We start from the raw sequence: 17790 nt of genomic DNA, 5'->3' as shown, positions 1-17790 counted from the left end.
GTTTCTTCGGGGTAAGATAAGCTCACAGACTCCCAAGCCATGGACCACCTGGTCAGAGAATCATACATCAGAGACATCTTGACTTCCAAAACTATGATTAAGAAATGTCATAAGAAATGATTAATCCCAGCCTCTTTGTTCCTCACCTTAAAAAAACCCCAAAAGACCTTTAGTTCAAAGATCAAGTTGGAGTGGATCTGAGGCTTGTCTCCCATTCCCTTTCTTGGCACCCTGCAGTAAGTCCTTACCTCGCTGCAAACACCTGCTGTCATAGTTTGGTTTTCTGCGCTTGGGTACATGAGCCCTTTGCTTGGTTACATCTGTAAGACCTATGAGGGGAAGCTGAGACAGGAAATTCGATAAAGCTTCCTGCACTGTTCTTTGATTTTGCAAAAATAGGGTTATATGGGGTGCCTATGGGAAAGGGGACCCCTTAACCACAGCATTTACCATGTCCTGGGTAATGGGCATATTCATCAGGTAAATATCTCAGTCATCACAAAGCCCGTCCCACATGGCTTACATATGAAGCATATCAGCTGCTTCATTTGGGGTGTTCCACTTGGCATTCATAGCGGGTGATGGGCAATCTCCCTTCTCAGGGTTAACAGATGTTTTCTCCAGTCCACCAGGCTGGCTGAGCCCTCAGGAATAACCTCGTGTGTGTCTGGATCACATATAGCCATCTGTGATTGTTCTATAGTGAGCTGTGTGTCCTGTATCAACCCAAACCTGCTCTTCTACTCTGCAGCACTCAACCAGTGACCAGTCCCCAAATTAACTACTCTCACAATCCATTTTAGTAAAGTTTCCTCAGGAAGCTGATAATATCAATTCACAAAATGAAACAACTCCTTCACACTCTACTCCCTGGTTTTAATAGTTGCTTGGTTTTGCCCTTCCTTCACATTGACTACCTTCTTCATGATCAGGGATCTTAGAGGTACTTTCTGTTGTCCCTTGTTTAAAAAAATTTTTTTTCAGCTGAATAAATTTTATTATTTATTTATTTTAAAATATTTATTTGGCTGTACCAGGTCTTAGTTGCAGCACATGGGATCTTGTTCCCTGACCAAGGATTGAACCTGAGCCCCCAGCATTGGGAGTGCAGAGTCTTAACCACTGGACCACCAGGGAAGTCCCTCAACTGAATAAGTTTTAAAGATCTAATTGTCTTTACTGAACCATTCATGATTTGGGCAACATCCCATCTAGCAAGTAGAGAGGAGCTCTGAGGAGCTGTACTAAAAGGAAGGCTTTTCTAGGCAGAGAGTGGATTACCTCATCTTCCTCTGGGGGATGGGAAGGGCCCGTGTGGCACCTCACTGGCGCTGACCATAAAATTCCAGACTGACTGGTTAAAACTACGTTCCTGGGAAATGTTGAAACTGCTATTAGGTTAGGTATTAAGTCTTGGTTTGTTGATGTGGGGCTTAGCACAAGTGACTCCATTTTGGGCCTGTTGTTCCTTTTTAATGATTCTCCCCTTTTGATCAGACTCTGTGCTTAGCTGAAAGATGTGAGAAAAATTTTAAGGCATTAGTGCCACTCTCAGCTACTGCTCTGAAGTTCTCCAATTTTTGTCAGTCATTTGTGTAGTGTCCATAGGTCATAACAGTTTTGCTTAATCCCTGTGATATTTACAGGTCACAGCTTCAAGTTTACAATCTTTAAGTCAGTCATTCTCTTTCTTCCTTTTTAGATGTCCCAGTCTTGGGGAGATCATTTGCTTGGTGGTTAACAGCTGTAACCGTGCACTTAAAGCTTTTGAGAGAATACAATGCATCTCGGGGAGCATTAAGATTATAAATAAGCAGGATTATGCCCAGTGTCTGGAGTGCACTTTGGACTATGGTTCCTAAGACTCAAACCAATCAAAGTCAAATAAGTCAAAGATGACCCTGCTGAAGGAGTCATCTTTTTAAGCCAAGTGGCTTGCTCAGTGATCTTATGTAATTGGGTGTCAACGTTCCCAGAAGTGTCAATCCAGGTGCAACAGGTGGTGTTGGCCATGGAACACATACTTCATTCCTCAGCTAAAAGGTAATCAAGGGCTATCCTATTACCAAGAACAACTTTGGGGAAAAAACCCTCCACAACTTTGGCCGGAAAAAGTATAAGAATTTTTGTTGGACAGCTACTGCCATTGCAGCAGATTCTGTAATATTGTCAGTAGTTAAGGAGAGGTTCCTCATTTGCATTTATGCATAACCAGGGAAGTAGGAATCTAGTAAAGGGAGCTAATTTTGAATCATGAATGCCTCCTGATAATTTCCATTTGAATCTATGGCTCAGAACTGGAAATGTGACAGTCATGAAGGCCAACAAAATGTTAGGGGTATGTAGACAATACAGGCAGTTTTATTCCTTTTATTTTTAATTCAATTTTTAATTTTTTATGACCCTTGTTTTGTGTCCCTTTCTTTGCATAAAGCCTGGAGGCAAAGTTCTCCAAACTTGTGTTGTTAACCAGAGACAGGGAAAGGGACCAGGGGTTCTCTAGCATAATGGACAGATCAGAGTTTTTGATGACGAATCCAGCAGTCTGAAATGTTACCACCCATTTAGCAATGGCCTGGGAGATACAGATGGGATCTTATTTCCCCAACCAGGGATCGACCCTGCGCCCCCTGCTGTGAATGCACGGAATTTGAACTACTGGACCTCCAGGGAATTCCCCGGGCCTGTTGTTCTTCACATCCTGCACAATTTTTTCCTTGAGGTATGTCTTTGAGGCTAGTGGCCATAGCTCAGACTCACCTAAATCTGAGGTTGGTTTAGCATCAAGGCCCAACCCACGCTTTCTTTTAATTTCATTTTAGCTATTATGGATAATAATCATCAAGGGACTGTATATTTAGCATGCTTATTATTTTGCATTTCCTTATAGATCCAATAGCCAACTCCCTGGGAGTCGGGCTACTATTATTTCTAAACTTTATTTAGTAAATTTTACCTTTAGTAACAGATTGCTGCATAGTTGTAGTTTCATAGGATGAATGATGTGCAGGGATCAAGGGTTTGTCTTTCCCTGCCCTTTTACCTTTTTCTTCTTAAACCACCTGTTACCATGAGCCAGGGCCTTTTTATCATACCCCACACCAATTAATGATTCTGAACATCCCAATTCCAAGCAATGGATTGTGTTTGGGGTTGACAAATGCAGGGGCGGGGTTTGGAAAAAGCCCTTGAAATGTAGGGGGTCTTCCCTGAGGCTTTCTAGCTTAGCCTTTGGGAAGGGGGACGTTGATGAGTCAAGGTTGGTGAGAGTGAATTGGACTCCTGGCTGTGCCAGTGACTTGCTGTGCAGTTCTGGGTCAGTCAGCAAATACATGTCCCCTGCTAAGGGCCAGGCACTGTCCCAGGCACCAAGACAAGAGAGATGTAGTAGAGCCTGGCACCAGGGACGGGGACATGGAGGACACATAATGACAAATAATTAATCTCAGAATTCTAAGTCTGTTCCCCAATCTGGATCTTAGGGTCTCTGCATAACGAGAAGATGGGGCACGACAGTTTTTAAGTGGATGACCCGGGGGCAGTCCCAATATCCCTGGTGTAATTATTAATGGTGCCCCTTCCACTCTCAGAAGGTCCCAGTTTAGACAGTAAACGTACGGTCACTTTTTCTTTAAAGGACATTCCTGATCTAAGCTATCAGGAGGTGACTGGCCTGATTTCAGATTGTGGATGTATCTGAAGTGTCCGTGACGGGGCATTTCTCTGGATTGTTGCCCGTTGCATTGTGATTTGACTATTTTTGACGGAGGGTGAGAGATGGGAGCCACACAGAAGGCAACCAGGAAACAAAGAAGGAAAGAATACCCTTCCCCCGGGCAGATGGGGAACCGAGGCTATGCAGGGTGGGTATCAAGACCCCAAGAAGTCAGGGGTCCAGAGGAGAAGGGGCTTCTCTGACTGTCCCTTTCACCTCCCCTTCCCAAATTCCTCAGTCCTGGCTTCTTATCATGGATTCAACTTGTATGTGGAGCAGCCCATGGTCTTCCAAGAGGATGGAGCCGGCTTTGGGCAGAGCGTGGTCCAGTTTGGCAGATCTAGGTAGGCTCCGCCCACTTCCCCAGCTCCACCCCCTTGGCCTGCAGGCAGGTGGCTGCATGTGGCAGCCCAGGAGTTTCCCTGGAGGAAGGGCAGCATGGGCGAGGAGCCTGTACATGACACCACTGACTACTGACCCCTGGCATGAGCTGGGCAAGGACAGGGTCAGCCGTGCCCAGCCTGCCCAGTCCTTAAGGGTCTGTGATGGCCCTGTGAGGATCCCCGTGCATGAAGGAGTGCAACACCAGATAGCAAATAGGAAACACCAGGACAGGCAGAGAGGGAGGCACTGCAGAAGAAAGGGGGAAACACTTTTTTCCAATGACAAGAGACCCCGCATTTTTATTTTGCACTGGGACCAGCAAATTATGTACCTGCCCTCCCTCCAGAAGTGCACATTCTTGGGTCCCAGAGACGGGGACCCAAGGAGTTGAAGTCACAGTGTGAAGCAAGAATAACCAAAGTCTGGGAGGCAGAAGAAGGGAGACCTCAAACCCAGGAGGGAATTCCAGGAAGACTTCACAGAGGAGGTGGCATTGGCAATGAGCCTGAGAGCACAGGACAGTTCACTTGGCCAAGAGGGAGCACACAGAGGTCACTGAGTTCTAAATGTACATCCCTCCTCCTTCCTCACCCTGATGGCAGGCTGGGAATGTGGAAGCAAGTGCCAGGAGCCAGAGTTTTTTTTTTCTTTGTTTGTTTGTGTTGAAATATAGCACAGAGACTGAAATGCACAAATCCCAAATCCAACTCAATGAATTTTTCATATGTGTGTACCCAGGTAAACACCACCTAGATCAAGATGTAGAACCTCTCCAGCCCCATCTCGCCTGGGTTCCCTTGGGACTCTCCTGATCATACAACACCGAACAAATCCAAAGACAGCCTCTGTCCCACTTACCATCACCACCAATTTGTGTTGGGGCCCTATTTTTTTTAAAAAATGAATATAAAACTCTTGATTGACTGCTGTTCACCAGTATTTACAGTAAAGTAAATAATATATATTGGATGTTATTCTGATTGCTACAAAGTTAATGTTTTTCCTCGTTTCTGCTGAGTTGTTATCCAAATACGAGAAGACTGAGCCCACGTCTAAGGAATGGGTTGGGGTGAAGAAAGACATGCAGATCAATAGTCTAAGACTAAAAGTTTATTCACACATTTGTGCCAGCAGGTCCCAAACGGCTACATCTCCAGCATCTGATTCAGTTTCATCCTCAAGCCTTAGACAAACAGGGAGTTCAGGTTTCCATAAAGAAATGGCTCTCTAGAAGGAATCTTGTTAAATGACAATTTAACAAGACTTGCTTGGCTAATTAGTTAAAGTACACTAGTATTTGTCTAGTTTCCTCATCTGAGTAGCGAGGTTGTTGGTAGAGAGAACATTTTTCCAAATTAAAAAATTCTCTCCTCTCAAGGAATTTTGCAAATAAATGGTTGCATTTATATGACTGCAGATACAGATGTGGCTTCTGACACAGCTGCTTAAAATGGTCCCATTTAAATTGTTTATCTTATATTTAAATTGTCCAATTAATGACAGAATTATCTATTTGGTTTCAAAAGCTTATGGCTTTGGGACATTTTTCCGTTTTTTCTATTTGAGGCGACCTATTTCTTGGGTGGCTCCGAACGATGGCTCCTAGGAAACAAATTGTGCTGACCTGTGGCTGGGAAAGGCTGTTTTTGTTCTGAATAGTATTATTTTGGGTGAATGTTAAAACATACACACACACACACACACACACACAAACCATTTGCATACACAAACACACATATATTTATGTATACACACACACATACACAAACAAATAAACAAAAAGCCCAACATGGCCTTTCAACATACATGGGTTAGACTCGGGCCCTGATTTTTAATAGCCTCACACGTGGCCGAAACCAAGAGCTCCCCTCATGACGTCCCACTTCCCCGTGACACTTCTTCACCCGAAGCGCCTTGTGCCCCAACCCCCCCTGTGACTGTCTGTCCTGGTTGTGCCTCCAGACTCGTGGTGGGAGCCCCCCTGGAGGTGGTCGCAGTCAACAAAACAGGACGTTTGTATGACTGCCTGGCTGCCACCGGCTTGTGTCGGCCCATCTTGCTGAATAGTGAGTGACTTGGCCCCAAGAATCAGGGCCTTCAACCCTCCTACACCAGACCGCACCCTCCTCAGCCTCCAGCTCGGAGTGTCCCCCCAAACAAGGGTGTGCCCTTGAGTGTGACCCTGTGTGTGTGCCCTCTCAGCACCCCCAGAGGCCGTGAACACGTCCTTGGGCCTGTCCCTGGTGGCCTCCACTGATCTCTCCTGGCTGCTGGTGAGTGTTTCTGGGTCCCGGGAGGGTCTCAATGGAGGAACAGGGGCCAGAGGAGGCTGGGGCTGGGCGAGAAGGAGGGGAAGCGTCCTGGGGGCCCCCTCGCCCACACAGGCCTCTGTCCTCAGGCCTGCGGCCCGACCATGCACAGAGCCTGTGGGGAGAACATGTATGCAAAAGGCGCTTGCCTCCTGCTGGGCTCCCACCTGCAGATCATCTGGACAGTCCCTGCCACCCTAAGGTCCCCTAGAGACAGCAGTTCCGTGTGGAGCACGTGCTGGCACTGCTCATGCGTGCAGAGCATGAAGCCTGGGTCTTGGCCTCTTGGGCCTCCTGTGTGCAGGTCCCTTCCCAGAGGCCTCAGCAAGCACAGGAGGGGCTGGGAGCATGGTCTGGCCTGGCAGGAGGGGTAGCTCATGGCAGCAGCCCTGAGCCAGCCAAGTGGTAATGGCTCTGATGGGGCAGGAGGGTGTCCAGCTCTTGTAGGAGGCATGAGGGCCCTACATTTGCCAACAGGTGCAGGAATGCCCCCTGGTTTCCAGAGGAAGGTCCTTGGGGGGGGGGGTTGGTGAAAATGTGTGGTGAGGACGATAGATCCAAGAATCCAAGAGGGAAGCAGTCCTGGGTCATTCACTGCTGAACTGCCAGGACCCAGCCCAGACCCACTCTTCCCCTTCCTAAGGGAGCAAATGGCCCGGCCATGGGGAGTGTGAGGCACAGCTTCGCAGCCCTGATGTCATCCACAGAGAGTGGTGACTGGGGGCCCTGCCGTGGCTTCCTTCTGAGAGTCTGTCTTTACAAGTTCATCTTCTGTGTCCTTGGGCAAGTGGCTTCTTTCCCTGGGCCTTAGTTTCCTCATTGGTAAAACGGAGCTTAATAATTGAGGTGGCTATTAGGATTAAAAAATTTAATACACATAAAGTGCTTAGACTCCTTTCTGGCACATGTATGTGATCGCCATTATGACTGATTTTCTAGCTGAAGACCATGTGTTCCGTCTAGGAGGAAGATACAGATAAACTGCCCCATCTGTGGCATCAGAGGGAATAGTGGGCCCCAAATGAGATCCAGGGACCACTCAAGGCATGATGTGAACCAGAGAAACCATGATGCCAGCCTTGGTGGGCTTTTAGCAGAAAGTGAAACAGCAGCAGAAAGAGTCCCCAGACCAAATTGTGAGAGCAGAGTCTACAGAGGGGACAGAGAGAGTGGAAAAGACTCTTGTGGGCACCAGGCCCCACCTGGGATGTCTGTGCAGCCAGACATTTACTAGATGGTAAATGTCTTTCCCTAGATGTTTCTGGGGCTCATGAGCTGGGATGCCTGATGAAAATGGGACACAGATGTGTAAAACTGGTCCAGACTTGGCAGGTTTGAATAGATTTGGCAAGACTGTGTGCCAAGCAGTACTGGGTACTGGGTTCTGGGTGTGCATCACCTTATAGCATCCTCTCAAGATCCTTGTGGAGGCCAGGATGATCCCCATTTTACAGAGAAAACTGAGGCTCAAGAGAGGTGAGTTTCCACTTTAGGAAGGGGCAGAGCCCAGAGCTTGAGCCAACCTTTCCTGATTGGCTCAGTTTTTTTTCAGAAGGCCATTCAGCTACAGCCAGCTGCCTGCTATGGGAAGCCCAGTGGATGCAATAAAAGAAGCAAGAAACAGAAGTAACATTGCGAGGGCGCTGGCCCCAGGCCTCGTCTGAGAGAGCATGTGGGGGTGGTTTTGTGATGCAGCTGAAAATGTGGGCCCAAGTACAAGACGTGGTGGCAGGAAACGCCAGCTACCCAGCTGTCAGGGACAGATCAAGGGTGAGAAGGGGAGCACCTGAGGGCTTCTCGGCCTGCTGTGTCGGTGGCTGGATTTCCTGGTCTTCAAGGAAGCAGGGAGGGAAGTGATCTTCCATTTCTTCTGGGCACTGGTGATGTTGGTTGAGTAGGTGGGATGGGTGAGGAGTGAGGAGATGGGAGAAGGCATTCTGCTTCAGTGCCCTGAGGCAGGGTACCACAGCTCAGCATCACACCTCATAGCTGTGGTGGTCTGATCTTCCAGCACCCTGGGGCCAACACAGGATGTGGGGTGCTGGTGGAGGCATCAACCGGGTTTTGCACGCAGGCCACAAGCCCCTATGTAAGTCTGGGGACAACCTGAAATGTTTTATTTGTTCATTTACGTATGATGTGTCTTTCCATTACGGTGTGGACTCCACAAGGGCAGGGACGAGATCTTTTTGTTTTGTTTTTTGCTGTATGCGGGCCTCTCACTGTTGTGGCCTCTCCCGTTGCGGAGCACAGGCTCCGGACGCGCAGGCTCAGCGACCATGGCTCACGGGCCCAGCCGCTCCGCGGCATGTGGGATCTTCCCGGACCAGGGCACGAATCCGTGTCCCCTGCATCGGCAGGTGGACTCTCAACCACCGTGCCACCAGGGAAGCCCACGAGATCTTTTTTAAAGCTATGGTCTTCAATCAGGTTTCCCCAGAGATAGACTTAGAGGCTCACCTGGGAATGTTCTCGGGAGCAACACTTATGAGAGTGTGAGGGAAGCAGGACTTGGCAGATGGAGAGGGTACACTGTGAGAGGCCTCAGCTGCCCCACGGAGAGCTCAGAGCATGGCCGGGTATGGGTTGCCCGCAGGAGCAGGAGGTGACCTTGGGCAAGGCACCTCCCTTTTGAGTGGGGTGACACTTAGGGAGGAACTCTGCTGGAAGCCATCAACAGCCAACTTCCTGCAGCTGGGAATGAGCACCTCCATCCTGACGGGGGGCAGGTCTTCGTGGCGCACCTTAGCATCCGCTGCAGGTGTGTCCTTGGGTCTAGAACAATGCCAGGCATGTGGTGATGATGGTGATAACAGCTACCTCTTATGGGGTGCCAGGCCCTGTCTTAAGTACTTTATGTACAAATTCATTCTTTTTATCTTTGCAATAATCCCATGTGGTAGGCACTACCATTACCCATTTTACAGATGGGGAACACTGAAGCCCAGTGAAGTTATGTAACTTGCCCGCATTCACCACTAAGAGGTGGGAAGAGGTGGGATTCGAGCCCAGGCATGCTGGCTCCAGGATGCACATTCTGAACCACTTTGCTAAATTGCCTTCCACTGAGCCCCACAGTATCCCTGGTGGTGTATTCAATAAATATTTGTTGACTAAATGAGTTAGGAGCCCACCCGGGCCCCACCCTCTACTTCTTCCTCCCCTTTTGTAGGCCTTGTGGAGGGAGGGGAGCAACAGGGATTCTGCTGAAGGGAGAAGGGGCTTGGGCAACAGATTTGGACCTCCTCGGTGGAGGGTGTCAGAAACTGGGTGGGCCAGGGGGCCTTGTCATCCCTATGCCAAGGATGGCCCCCTGGCTCTGTGGAGCAGAAAGGGTTTCTGGGTCCCAGGAAGTGGCTGGGACCTGCCCATGCATTTCTGATTCCTCCCTCCCTCTCTGCAGAGTGTCCAAATCAAGAGATAGACATTGTCTTCCTGATTGATGGCTCTGGCAGCATTGACCGAAATGACTTTAAACGGATGAAGAACTTTGTCAGAGCTGTGATGGACCAGTTCAAGGGCACCCACACACTGGTGAAGGCTGGGCCCCCGAGGCCTGGGGATTGGGATCAGGGAGGGTCTACCTCTGGGAAGGCCAACCTGGGAGGGGGCCTGGCATCGCTGGGGGCTGGCTCAGTGGACTTGTGCCATGAGGAGGCCAGGGTCCAAGGTCAAGGTATGGTCCCAGTGCAGGGCCGATTTGAGCCCTAACCTGAGGAGGTACCCCCATCTCATGTACTATGTCCCCACATGCCACAGGAAATACAATGTTTTTGCTGTTTAAATACATTGAAAGGATTATCAAATCAACTTACTGTGATATTTGACTGAAGGTAACTTGGCCAAATGATGATTTCTTTATTATGTTTTCCATGTAACTCACAATTTCTTTACCTTATTATTTTATTTCCCAGTAATCAGTGTGTGTGTGTATATGTGTGTGTATAGATATATATTTTTATTTATTTATTTATTTATTTATACAAATTCTTGAGAAGCAAGGAAATATAACCTACAAATTGATTTCATGTATTATAAATTTTTTTAAAAATCTAAGTTTAACAAATATTGTGGTTGGCCAGGCTATTCTTTGTAAACTAAGAAAGGAACATTATTTGGTTTTGATTTTCCAGTTTTCTTTTGGGGCCATTTATTTTTTTCTGGGTCTCAGTATATGTTTGTCGGGCCTCAAAACCACATGGAACATGGTTTGTAAATACAAAATTATTCCAAAATAAAAAACAACTCCTGGGCCCCAGGGCCCTCTTCTTGGCCTTCACAGTTCTTGCTGATGCAATACTCAAACCTTCTGAAGACCCACTTCACCTTCAGCCAATTTCAGACCAGCCGGAGCCCTCAGAGCCTGGTGGATCCCATCGTCCAACTGGGTGGCCTGACAGTTCACAGCCACAGGCACCCAGACAGTGGTGTAAGCTCCGCCCCACGCTGCCTGTGAATGAGCTGCTACCTCACTGCTGCCTCCTGCTGGGTCTGCACAGCCCTTCTTAGAGGCTGAGGGAGGCTCTGGGGAAAGGGGCTCACAGGGGAGCGAGGGGGCTGCAGGCAGAGTCCTCCCTGGAGTGTTTCTGGTCCCATCGCTCATTGCCGTCCCCTGATCTAGGGCGGGACTCCTCTGCAGCGTGTTTCCCCTTTGCCTGGCTTTGGCTTGGCTGGACCCTGGGCCCACCTGGACTTTGCTTATTGGTTCCCATCCTGGCTCTCCGCTAGCTACCTGGGCCACCCTTGGAGTTACTGACTCTTTCTAAGTCTCAGGAAACTGTCCAATGAGGAAAAACTCACAACTTGGTTAGAAGGATTAAGCGAGATAACGTGGGTGAGGTGTTTCCGCACAAGAAGTGCGAGATAAATGGTTGGGGATTTTATCCAAAAAATGGTGCAGCTCCTCTTTACCTCCCTGGAAGGGACTCAGGAATTATTTCCAAGTGTCTTCTTTGTGCCTTTCTCCCTACTGAGCTCCCTTCATCCCTTCATCCTCTCATCCCTCATCCACTCAAGTCTCTATGTACCATGTGCCTGCCCGGAACTGGGGGCTAGGTGGTCCAGGAAGAAAATGGCTTAGGTGGTGGGACCACAGTGGAATGTGTGGTTCCCATGGGAAAAAACTGGGTAGAACGTCTGGGATCCTTGACTTCCTGCACACCCTTGGGCACTGCCCTGGGGATGGTGCTGGAGAAATATTGAAAAAGGGATGATCTCTCCAAAGGCACTCTCTTTACTTTTGGGTGGCTTTTCTGCCTTGAACACTGACCTGTTGGGACTGGACAACCAGGAAGAAAGCCTCTGTCTCTTGAGTTGAAAGTCACACAGGAGAGGCATCTTTCCCAGTCCCTAAAGCTCCTCCCAGCAGGGGGCGATGGTGTGGTTCTCATCAAAATCCATCCTCTCCCATCACCTCCCTGCTCCCTAGAGCCAAGCCCAGCTCTGCCACTGACTGGGTGGTTGCTGTGGTTTTTTTCTTTCAGAAGTTTCATTACAAAAAAGACAAAAAGGCAACAGCATTAAGGAAAGTTTTGAAAAAAAAAAGAAATATTACCTACAGTTCCTCTAGCCAACCATCTTGCAGTATTTTGGCAACAAGAAAGAATAAGTACAAATGAATAAATAAATCCTACTCTCAAAAAGCACAGCGTCATTTCCATCCTTGTCTTTATTTAGATTTATTTTATATAGTCACAATCAGGGCAGAAACTATCTTCATCCTGCCATTTTTTTCCATCTGTTCCATAAACCTGTTCCATGCTTCTCTACAGCTTTTATTGTTTTCCTTTGAAATGGCTGTGTACTTTTCCACCAAGGGGCTGGGTCATGATTTGCTAAACCCCTTCCCTAACATGGGACATTTAGGTTGCTTCAGTATTATATCTGGTGTGTGTATGTTATCTGGTGCATATGTGTGTGTGTGTGTGTGTGTGTGTTTATTCTGAGTTTGTAGAACTGCATGAACATATATGTTACATTTTTAACCATTTGTAATAGCTACCGTAGAATTAATGCTTACCTGTAGGCCAGTCACTGTTGGAAAAGCTTCACCTCGTTTGACCCTCAGAATAACCTGATACTATTTGTGTCAGTTATTTATCGCTGCCTGACAAGCCACTCCCAAATTTAGTGGCTTAAACAACACCCCTTTTGTTACTACTTTTCACGATCCTGGGGCTCAGCTCTTCTCAGGTGGGGTCTCTTATGTGGCTGTGGCCATGTGGCACCTGAGGCTGGACTATGAGAGCTTCATTCACGTGGTTGCTGCCTTGGCAGGATTGGCTGGAAGGCGGGGCTCAGCTGGGATGGCTGGGCCTCTCTCTTCAGGTGGCCGCTCCACGGGGTGCCTCTAACAGGTTGGCTAGACTTCTCTCATGGCGGCTCAGGGCTCCGCAAAGTGCAAAAGCTACCAAGGTTTCTTAGGCCCGTAACTGGCACGGGGTCACTTCTGTCGCGTGCTGCCTATTAAAGGGAGTCACAGGCCAGGCTCAACGCGGGAAAGGAACCAGGTGTGGTTCACTGGGGACCATCTTTGGAGACCAGCTATGGTACAATTATTGCTCTCATCTTGCATGGAGAGAAGCAAAGGCGCAGAGAGGTGAAGTAACTTGCCTTGTTGCCTCCTGGGAATGAGGTTCTGTAGTGGATGGAACTTTAGGAACAAGGAATATGAGTACCTTGGTTCTCAGTCTCACTAATGATCGTCAGTATGTATCCATGTCTTAACATACCTGAGTCTCAGGGTGCCAGGACTCCCCAGTCTTTCCAGAGGAGCTTCGAGTGCTGCAAATGATTTCTTCCCAGAATCTCAGTAGAGTCACCCCCTTTTTCTTCCTCGATAGGAAAGAACTATTTCACAGTAAGAATGGGGCCCGTAAAACTGCCAAGACTCCCTGAAATACAGCGACGTCATCCCCCAGGCAGACAGAGCCCGCATCGTCCGCTATGCCGTTGGGGTGCGTCCCCTTCCTCGTGGCTCCCCCAGACTCAGCCTGCACCTCCCCCAGGCAGAAGGGCTGGTGGGCTCCTCCTCCTCGGCTGCCTCTCTGCCACAGGTGGGAGATACTCTCCAGGATCCCGCTGCCAGGACGGAGCTGAACATCATTGGCTCAGTGCCTTTGGAGGACCACGTGTTCAAGGTGGACAACTTTGCAGCACTCAGCAACACCCAGAAGCAGCTGCAGGAGAAGATCTATGCAGTCGAGGGTAAATGGGGCGTGACCTTGGGTCTCGGAATTGAAAGAGTCGCAACCCAACTGTGCCCCTCAGTCCTGAAGGTTCATCCCTGCTCATAGCTCACCCAAAATTGTCCCCCAGAACCCAAGCCCCAGACCACATTCTCCTCTTTCTGCTCTGAATCTTCATGGTCTCAAGGTCTCCGGGAGCCTGATTGACCCGTTTCCCCACAGGAACGCAGTCAAAGACAAGTAGCTCCTTCTAGCATGAGATGTCTCAAGAAGGCTTCAGTTCCGTCCTCACAACGGTGAGTGGAGTGTGTGCTCGATTAACGAGTATCAGGCACCAGCCCTGTGTTGGGAGCTGGGAACCAGAATAAACAAGAACGCAGACCCTGTCCTCAAGCTCACCATCTAGTCCAGGAGAGACACACAGGCAGTGTATGTAGGTACAGAGAACAGGATAGCGGAGGTTCCTGCTCTCCTGGATCGCATAACTAGTGGGAGGAGGTGAGGCAAACGAAAGACTTTCAGATTGTGCTAAGCACTGGGATAGAGAAAGAGAGGTGTCAGAGGAGGCCTAAGGAGTAACAGCTGAGGCTGAATGATGAGAAAGGGCGAGGCCTGGAAAAATATGGCGAGAGATTGCTCCAGGTAGAGGAAAAAGCAAGTGCAAAGGTCCTGAGTCAGGAACAAGGTTACTGTACTAGAGAGATAGAAGGGCCAGCACAGCTGGAGCAGAGTGAGCTAGGGGCAGCATGGAGAGAGGGTGGGAGAGATGGGAAGCCCGTGCAGACCAAAGAAGTGACAATATAGACAGACAATTGTCTGAAAGTAGATGTGTGTTCAAAATATCCAGAGAGATTTGCTTCAGAATAACTTTGAGGGCAATTGAGGTGGACGTAGACGTGGAACAAGGTTTGTCATGAGTTAATCACTGACGCTGGGTCACGGGTTCCTATGGATTCATTACACATTTCTTTCGACTTTTGTATGTGTCCTAAATTAGCCATAAGCAAAAGTTTGAAAAGGCAATAAGCATTCAGAGGAGGAAATGCCAATCCTGTTCTGAGGGAGCCTAGGAAGACCTCACAGAGGTGACTTAGAGGCTGACGCTTCCAGAGAGAGGAGCTGCGTCCCAGAAAGAGGAGAAAGGAGCGTCCCAGCCAGAGGCTTGGTGTATTTTGGAACAGATTGTCACTGCGCAGGCTCGATTGGGAAGGATCCTAAATGCCACCCTCAGGAGCTTGGGGACAGTGAGCCACCCTGGTTTGCCAGCAGGGTGGTGGCTGCACGTTTGGGTTGGAAGAAACCCAACTCTGGGGCAGTAGATGAAACAGAGGAAAGCAAGCTAGGAGGCAGGAAGGGCAGTGGGTGAGAGGCGCTGGGGTGACCGTGATGGCGGCAGTGGGGACGGACTGAGACATGTAGGAATCAGGGACATGGAGGCTGCTGGTGAGAGCCAGGGAAGAGCAAAGAGGATTCCACATGATGGGCAGAGTCAGTGGCAGCCATTGCTTCGGAATAGGCTGTCTTCTTCTTCTTCCCACCTGCTCTGGAATCCTTTCCTCCCAGGATGGACCAGTTCTGGGGGCTGTGGGGAGCTTCAGCTGGTCTGGAGGTGCCTTCCTGTACCCCCCAAATAGGAGCCCCACCTTCATCAACATGTCTCAGGAGCACGCAGACATGAGTGACTCTTACCTGGGTGAGGCAAGGCTGTGGTCGGAGGGCCGGGCGGGAGACGGGCTACCTGGGAAGGGCAGGGGCCCGGGGGTGGGGAGTGGAAGCCTCTGTGTTGAGGCCTGGTCCCCTCAGGTTACTCCACAGAGCTGGCCGTTTGGAAGGGGGTACACAGCCTGGTCCTGGGGGCCCCCCGCCATCAGCACACCGGGAAGGTTGTCATCTTTACGCAGGTGTCCGGGCAATGGAGGCCGAAGGCTGAAGTCACAGGGACCCAGGTTGGGTGTGGAGGAGGGTCTCCAGGGGCAGAGAGGGAGATGAAGGGGGTGTGGGGTCCAGCAGGGAGGGGCCGGTATCTGGGGAGAGGTGGAACCTGGCCCAGAGCAGGTGCAGGGGTAGGCAGGATGACTCCACGCTCTGCCCTCCAGATCGGCTCCTACTTCGGGGCCTCCCTCAGCTCCGTGGACGTGGACAGAGATGGCAGCTCCGACCTGGTCCTCATCGGGGCCCCCCATTACTATGAGCAGAGCCGGGGCGGGCAGGTGTCCGTGTGCCCCTTTCCCTGGGGGTGTGAGTGGTTGATGAGACCCGGGCTGGGTGGGGTCTGGGTGTGGAGGGGTCGCCTGGGCTGGGACCTGACACTGTTTGTGTTCTGCAGAGGGCTAAGTGGCAGTGTGGTGCTGTCCTGTGAGGGGAGAAAGGCCACCTCTGGGCCCGCTTTGGGGCAGCTCTGACGGTGCTGGGGGATGTGAACGGGGACAGGCTGACGGACGTGGCCATCGGGGCCCCGGGAGAGCAGGAGAACCGGGGTGCTGTCTACCTGTTTCACGGAACCTCGGGACTGGGGATCAGCCCCGTCCACAGCCAGGTGAGGCCTCTCTGCTTCAGCCTCTTCTGTTCGCCTCCTCCCCCCTGTCGTAGATTCAATTGACGCCGCCTCCTGTCACCGGCCTCAGCAGTGACCATTCCCTTCCTCCTTTTAGTGGTTTACTTTCCTGAATTTCCCCAGGCCCAGCTAAGCACAAATTCTCTTTTCTCTCCTTTGACTCCAGACTTCAGAGTGTGTGGGCAGCTTAGTAGTTAAGAGATCACAGGCCCCAGGTCAAATGCCTGACCAGCCCTGTGAGCTGCGTGGCCTCAGTCAAGTGACCGATTTAGCCTCTGTGAGCCCTGGTTTCCTTCTATGAGAGGATGAGCAAATTCTATTGGCTTCTTGTAAAGATAACTCAGTGAGAGCACTAAGCACTCCATTCCTCAAATATTTATGAATGAACATACGTGATTTATGAATCAACGTGTAAAGGATGAATAAATGAGTCTATTATGCTCCCATCATTACGCTTTGATTTTGTCATTGACCTGCACCTTCGTGGTCCTCATTGGACCCAAAGTGCTCTCCTCTCTGCCTGTGGACTGTGGGGTCCTCACTTTGCTTGCTCTCCCCTCCTCCCCGCTCTTCAACTTCTCTACTCAGTGTCCTTTCCAAATCTTTCTTCTCCAACCTTTCCAATCCCCTTTCCTTGATTTGCACTGCTTTTATCCTTCTCTGGCCAGCAGATTGCAGGCTCCCAGCTCTCCCCCAGGCTCCAGTATTTCGGGCATTCACTGAGCGGGGGTCAGGACCTCACCCAGGATGGACTGGTGGACCTGGCCGTCGGGGCCCAGGGGCACGCGGTGCTGCTCAGGTGACAATTCCCCTACTCCCTCCTTGCCTGCCCCTTGTGTCTGATCCACTAAGCTGCCCCTTCCCTTGTTCTCCTTCTGGGGGCCAGAGGCCCGTCCTCAGCCCCTCATGCACCCTCAGGAGCCTGTCGGTGCTGAACGTGGAGGTGGCTATGAGATTCACGCCCCCGGAGGAGACAAAGTCTGTGTACCAGTGCTGGGAAGAGCTGCCCACCGCCCTGGAAGCTGGGGACGCCACAGTCTGTCTCTCCACAAAAGCTCACAGGACCAGCTAGGTGAGTTTCCTCCTGGTAGACCCAGACCCTCACTGCCCCGGAGAGGCCCCCAGCCCTATATCTTCAGGACAGAATGAGCCCAGGAACCCAAATCTCACCTCCATGCCCACCCAGCTCTCCTCCTCCCTCCCTCTTCCCACACCCGGGCCTCTAGGTTCTGTCTCCAGGACACATCCGAGGTCTGCCCTCTCCACCGCCTTCCTCGAGGACACGGCTTCGCCTTCCCACCCACTCTGAGCTGTGCCCACGGCTATTCTTGCATGCCCCCTGCACTCTCCACAGGGAACTAAACACTGCTTAACACCCCTCAACCGCCCCTTTCTTGCATTTATAAAGACCAGAAGTTTTGCCCACAATGACCCCATGATTTGGTCCCTCTCTGCCTTTGCAGCCTCACCTTGTCCCCTTCCCCCTACGCCATACACTTTTTTCTTTTTCGGCCTGGCCACGTGGCTTGCGGGATCTCACTTCCCCCATCAGGGTTTGAACCCAGGCCCTCGGCAGAGAAAGTGCAGAGTCCTAACCACTGGACCTCCAGGGAACTCCTTTTTTTTTTTTTTTTTTTTTTT

The 17790-nt window shown here is 50.2% G+C and overlaps 1 protein-coding gene across 1 annotated transcript in view; it reads left to right on the top strand.

The window, feature by feature from the left end:
- The first annotated feature begins 3856 nt into the window (after positions 1 to 3856).
- ITGAD (integrin subunit alpha D) overlaps positions 3857 to 17790 on the top strand; it is a 23498-nt gene continuing 9564 nt past the window's right edge. Inside the window, 19 exon segments of the mRNA XM_024744329.1 lie at positions 3857 to 3863; positions 3954 to 4059; positions 6062 to 6165; positions 6302 to 6372; positions 6498 to 6606; positions 9809 to 9942; positions 10691 to 10807; positions 10809 to 10837; positions 13251 to 13291; positions 13294 to 13364; positions 13464 to 13614; positions 13818 to 13891; positions 15159 to 15288; positions 15399 to 15541; positions 15692 to 15837; positions 15924 to 16131; positions 16818 to 16948; positions 17068 to 17195; positions 17198 to 17225. Coding sequence (XP_024600097.1) covers positions 3857 to 3863; positions 3954 to 4059; positions 6062 to 6165; positions 6302 to 6372; positions 6498 to 6606; positions 9809 to 9942; positions 10691 to 10807; positions 10809 to 10837; positions 13251 to 13291; positions 13294 to 13364; positions 13464 to 13614; positions 13818 to 13891; positions 15159 to 15288; positions 15399 to 15541; positions 15692 to 15837; positions 15924 to 16131; positions 16818 to 16948; positions 17068 to 17195; positions 17198 to 17225 — 1928 coding nt within the window.

This window comes from Neophocaena asiaeorientalis, unplaced genomic scaffold (genome assembly GCF_003031525.2).
Source record: "Neophocaena asiaeorientalis asiaeorientalis breed wild unplaced genomic scaffold, Neophocaena_asiaeorientalis_V1.1 scaffold91, whole genome shotgun sequence".
NCBI lineage: Eukaryota > Metazoa > Chordata > Mammalia > Artiodactyla > Phocoenidae > Neophocaena > Neophocaena asiaeorientalis.
The sequence above is the reverse complement of the archived record's forward strand: the minus strand, read 5'-3'. Positions and strand labels throughout refer to the sequence as shown.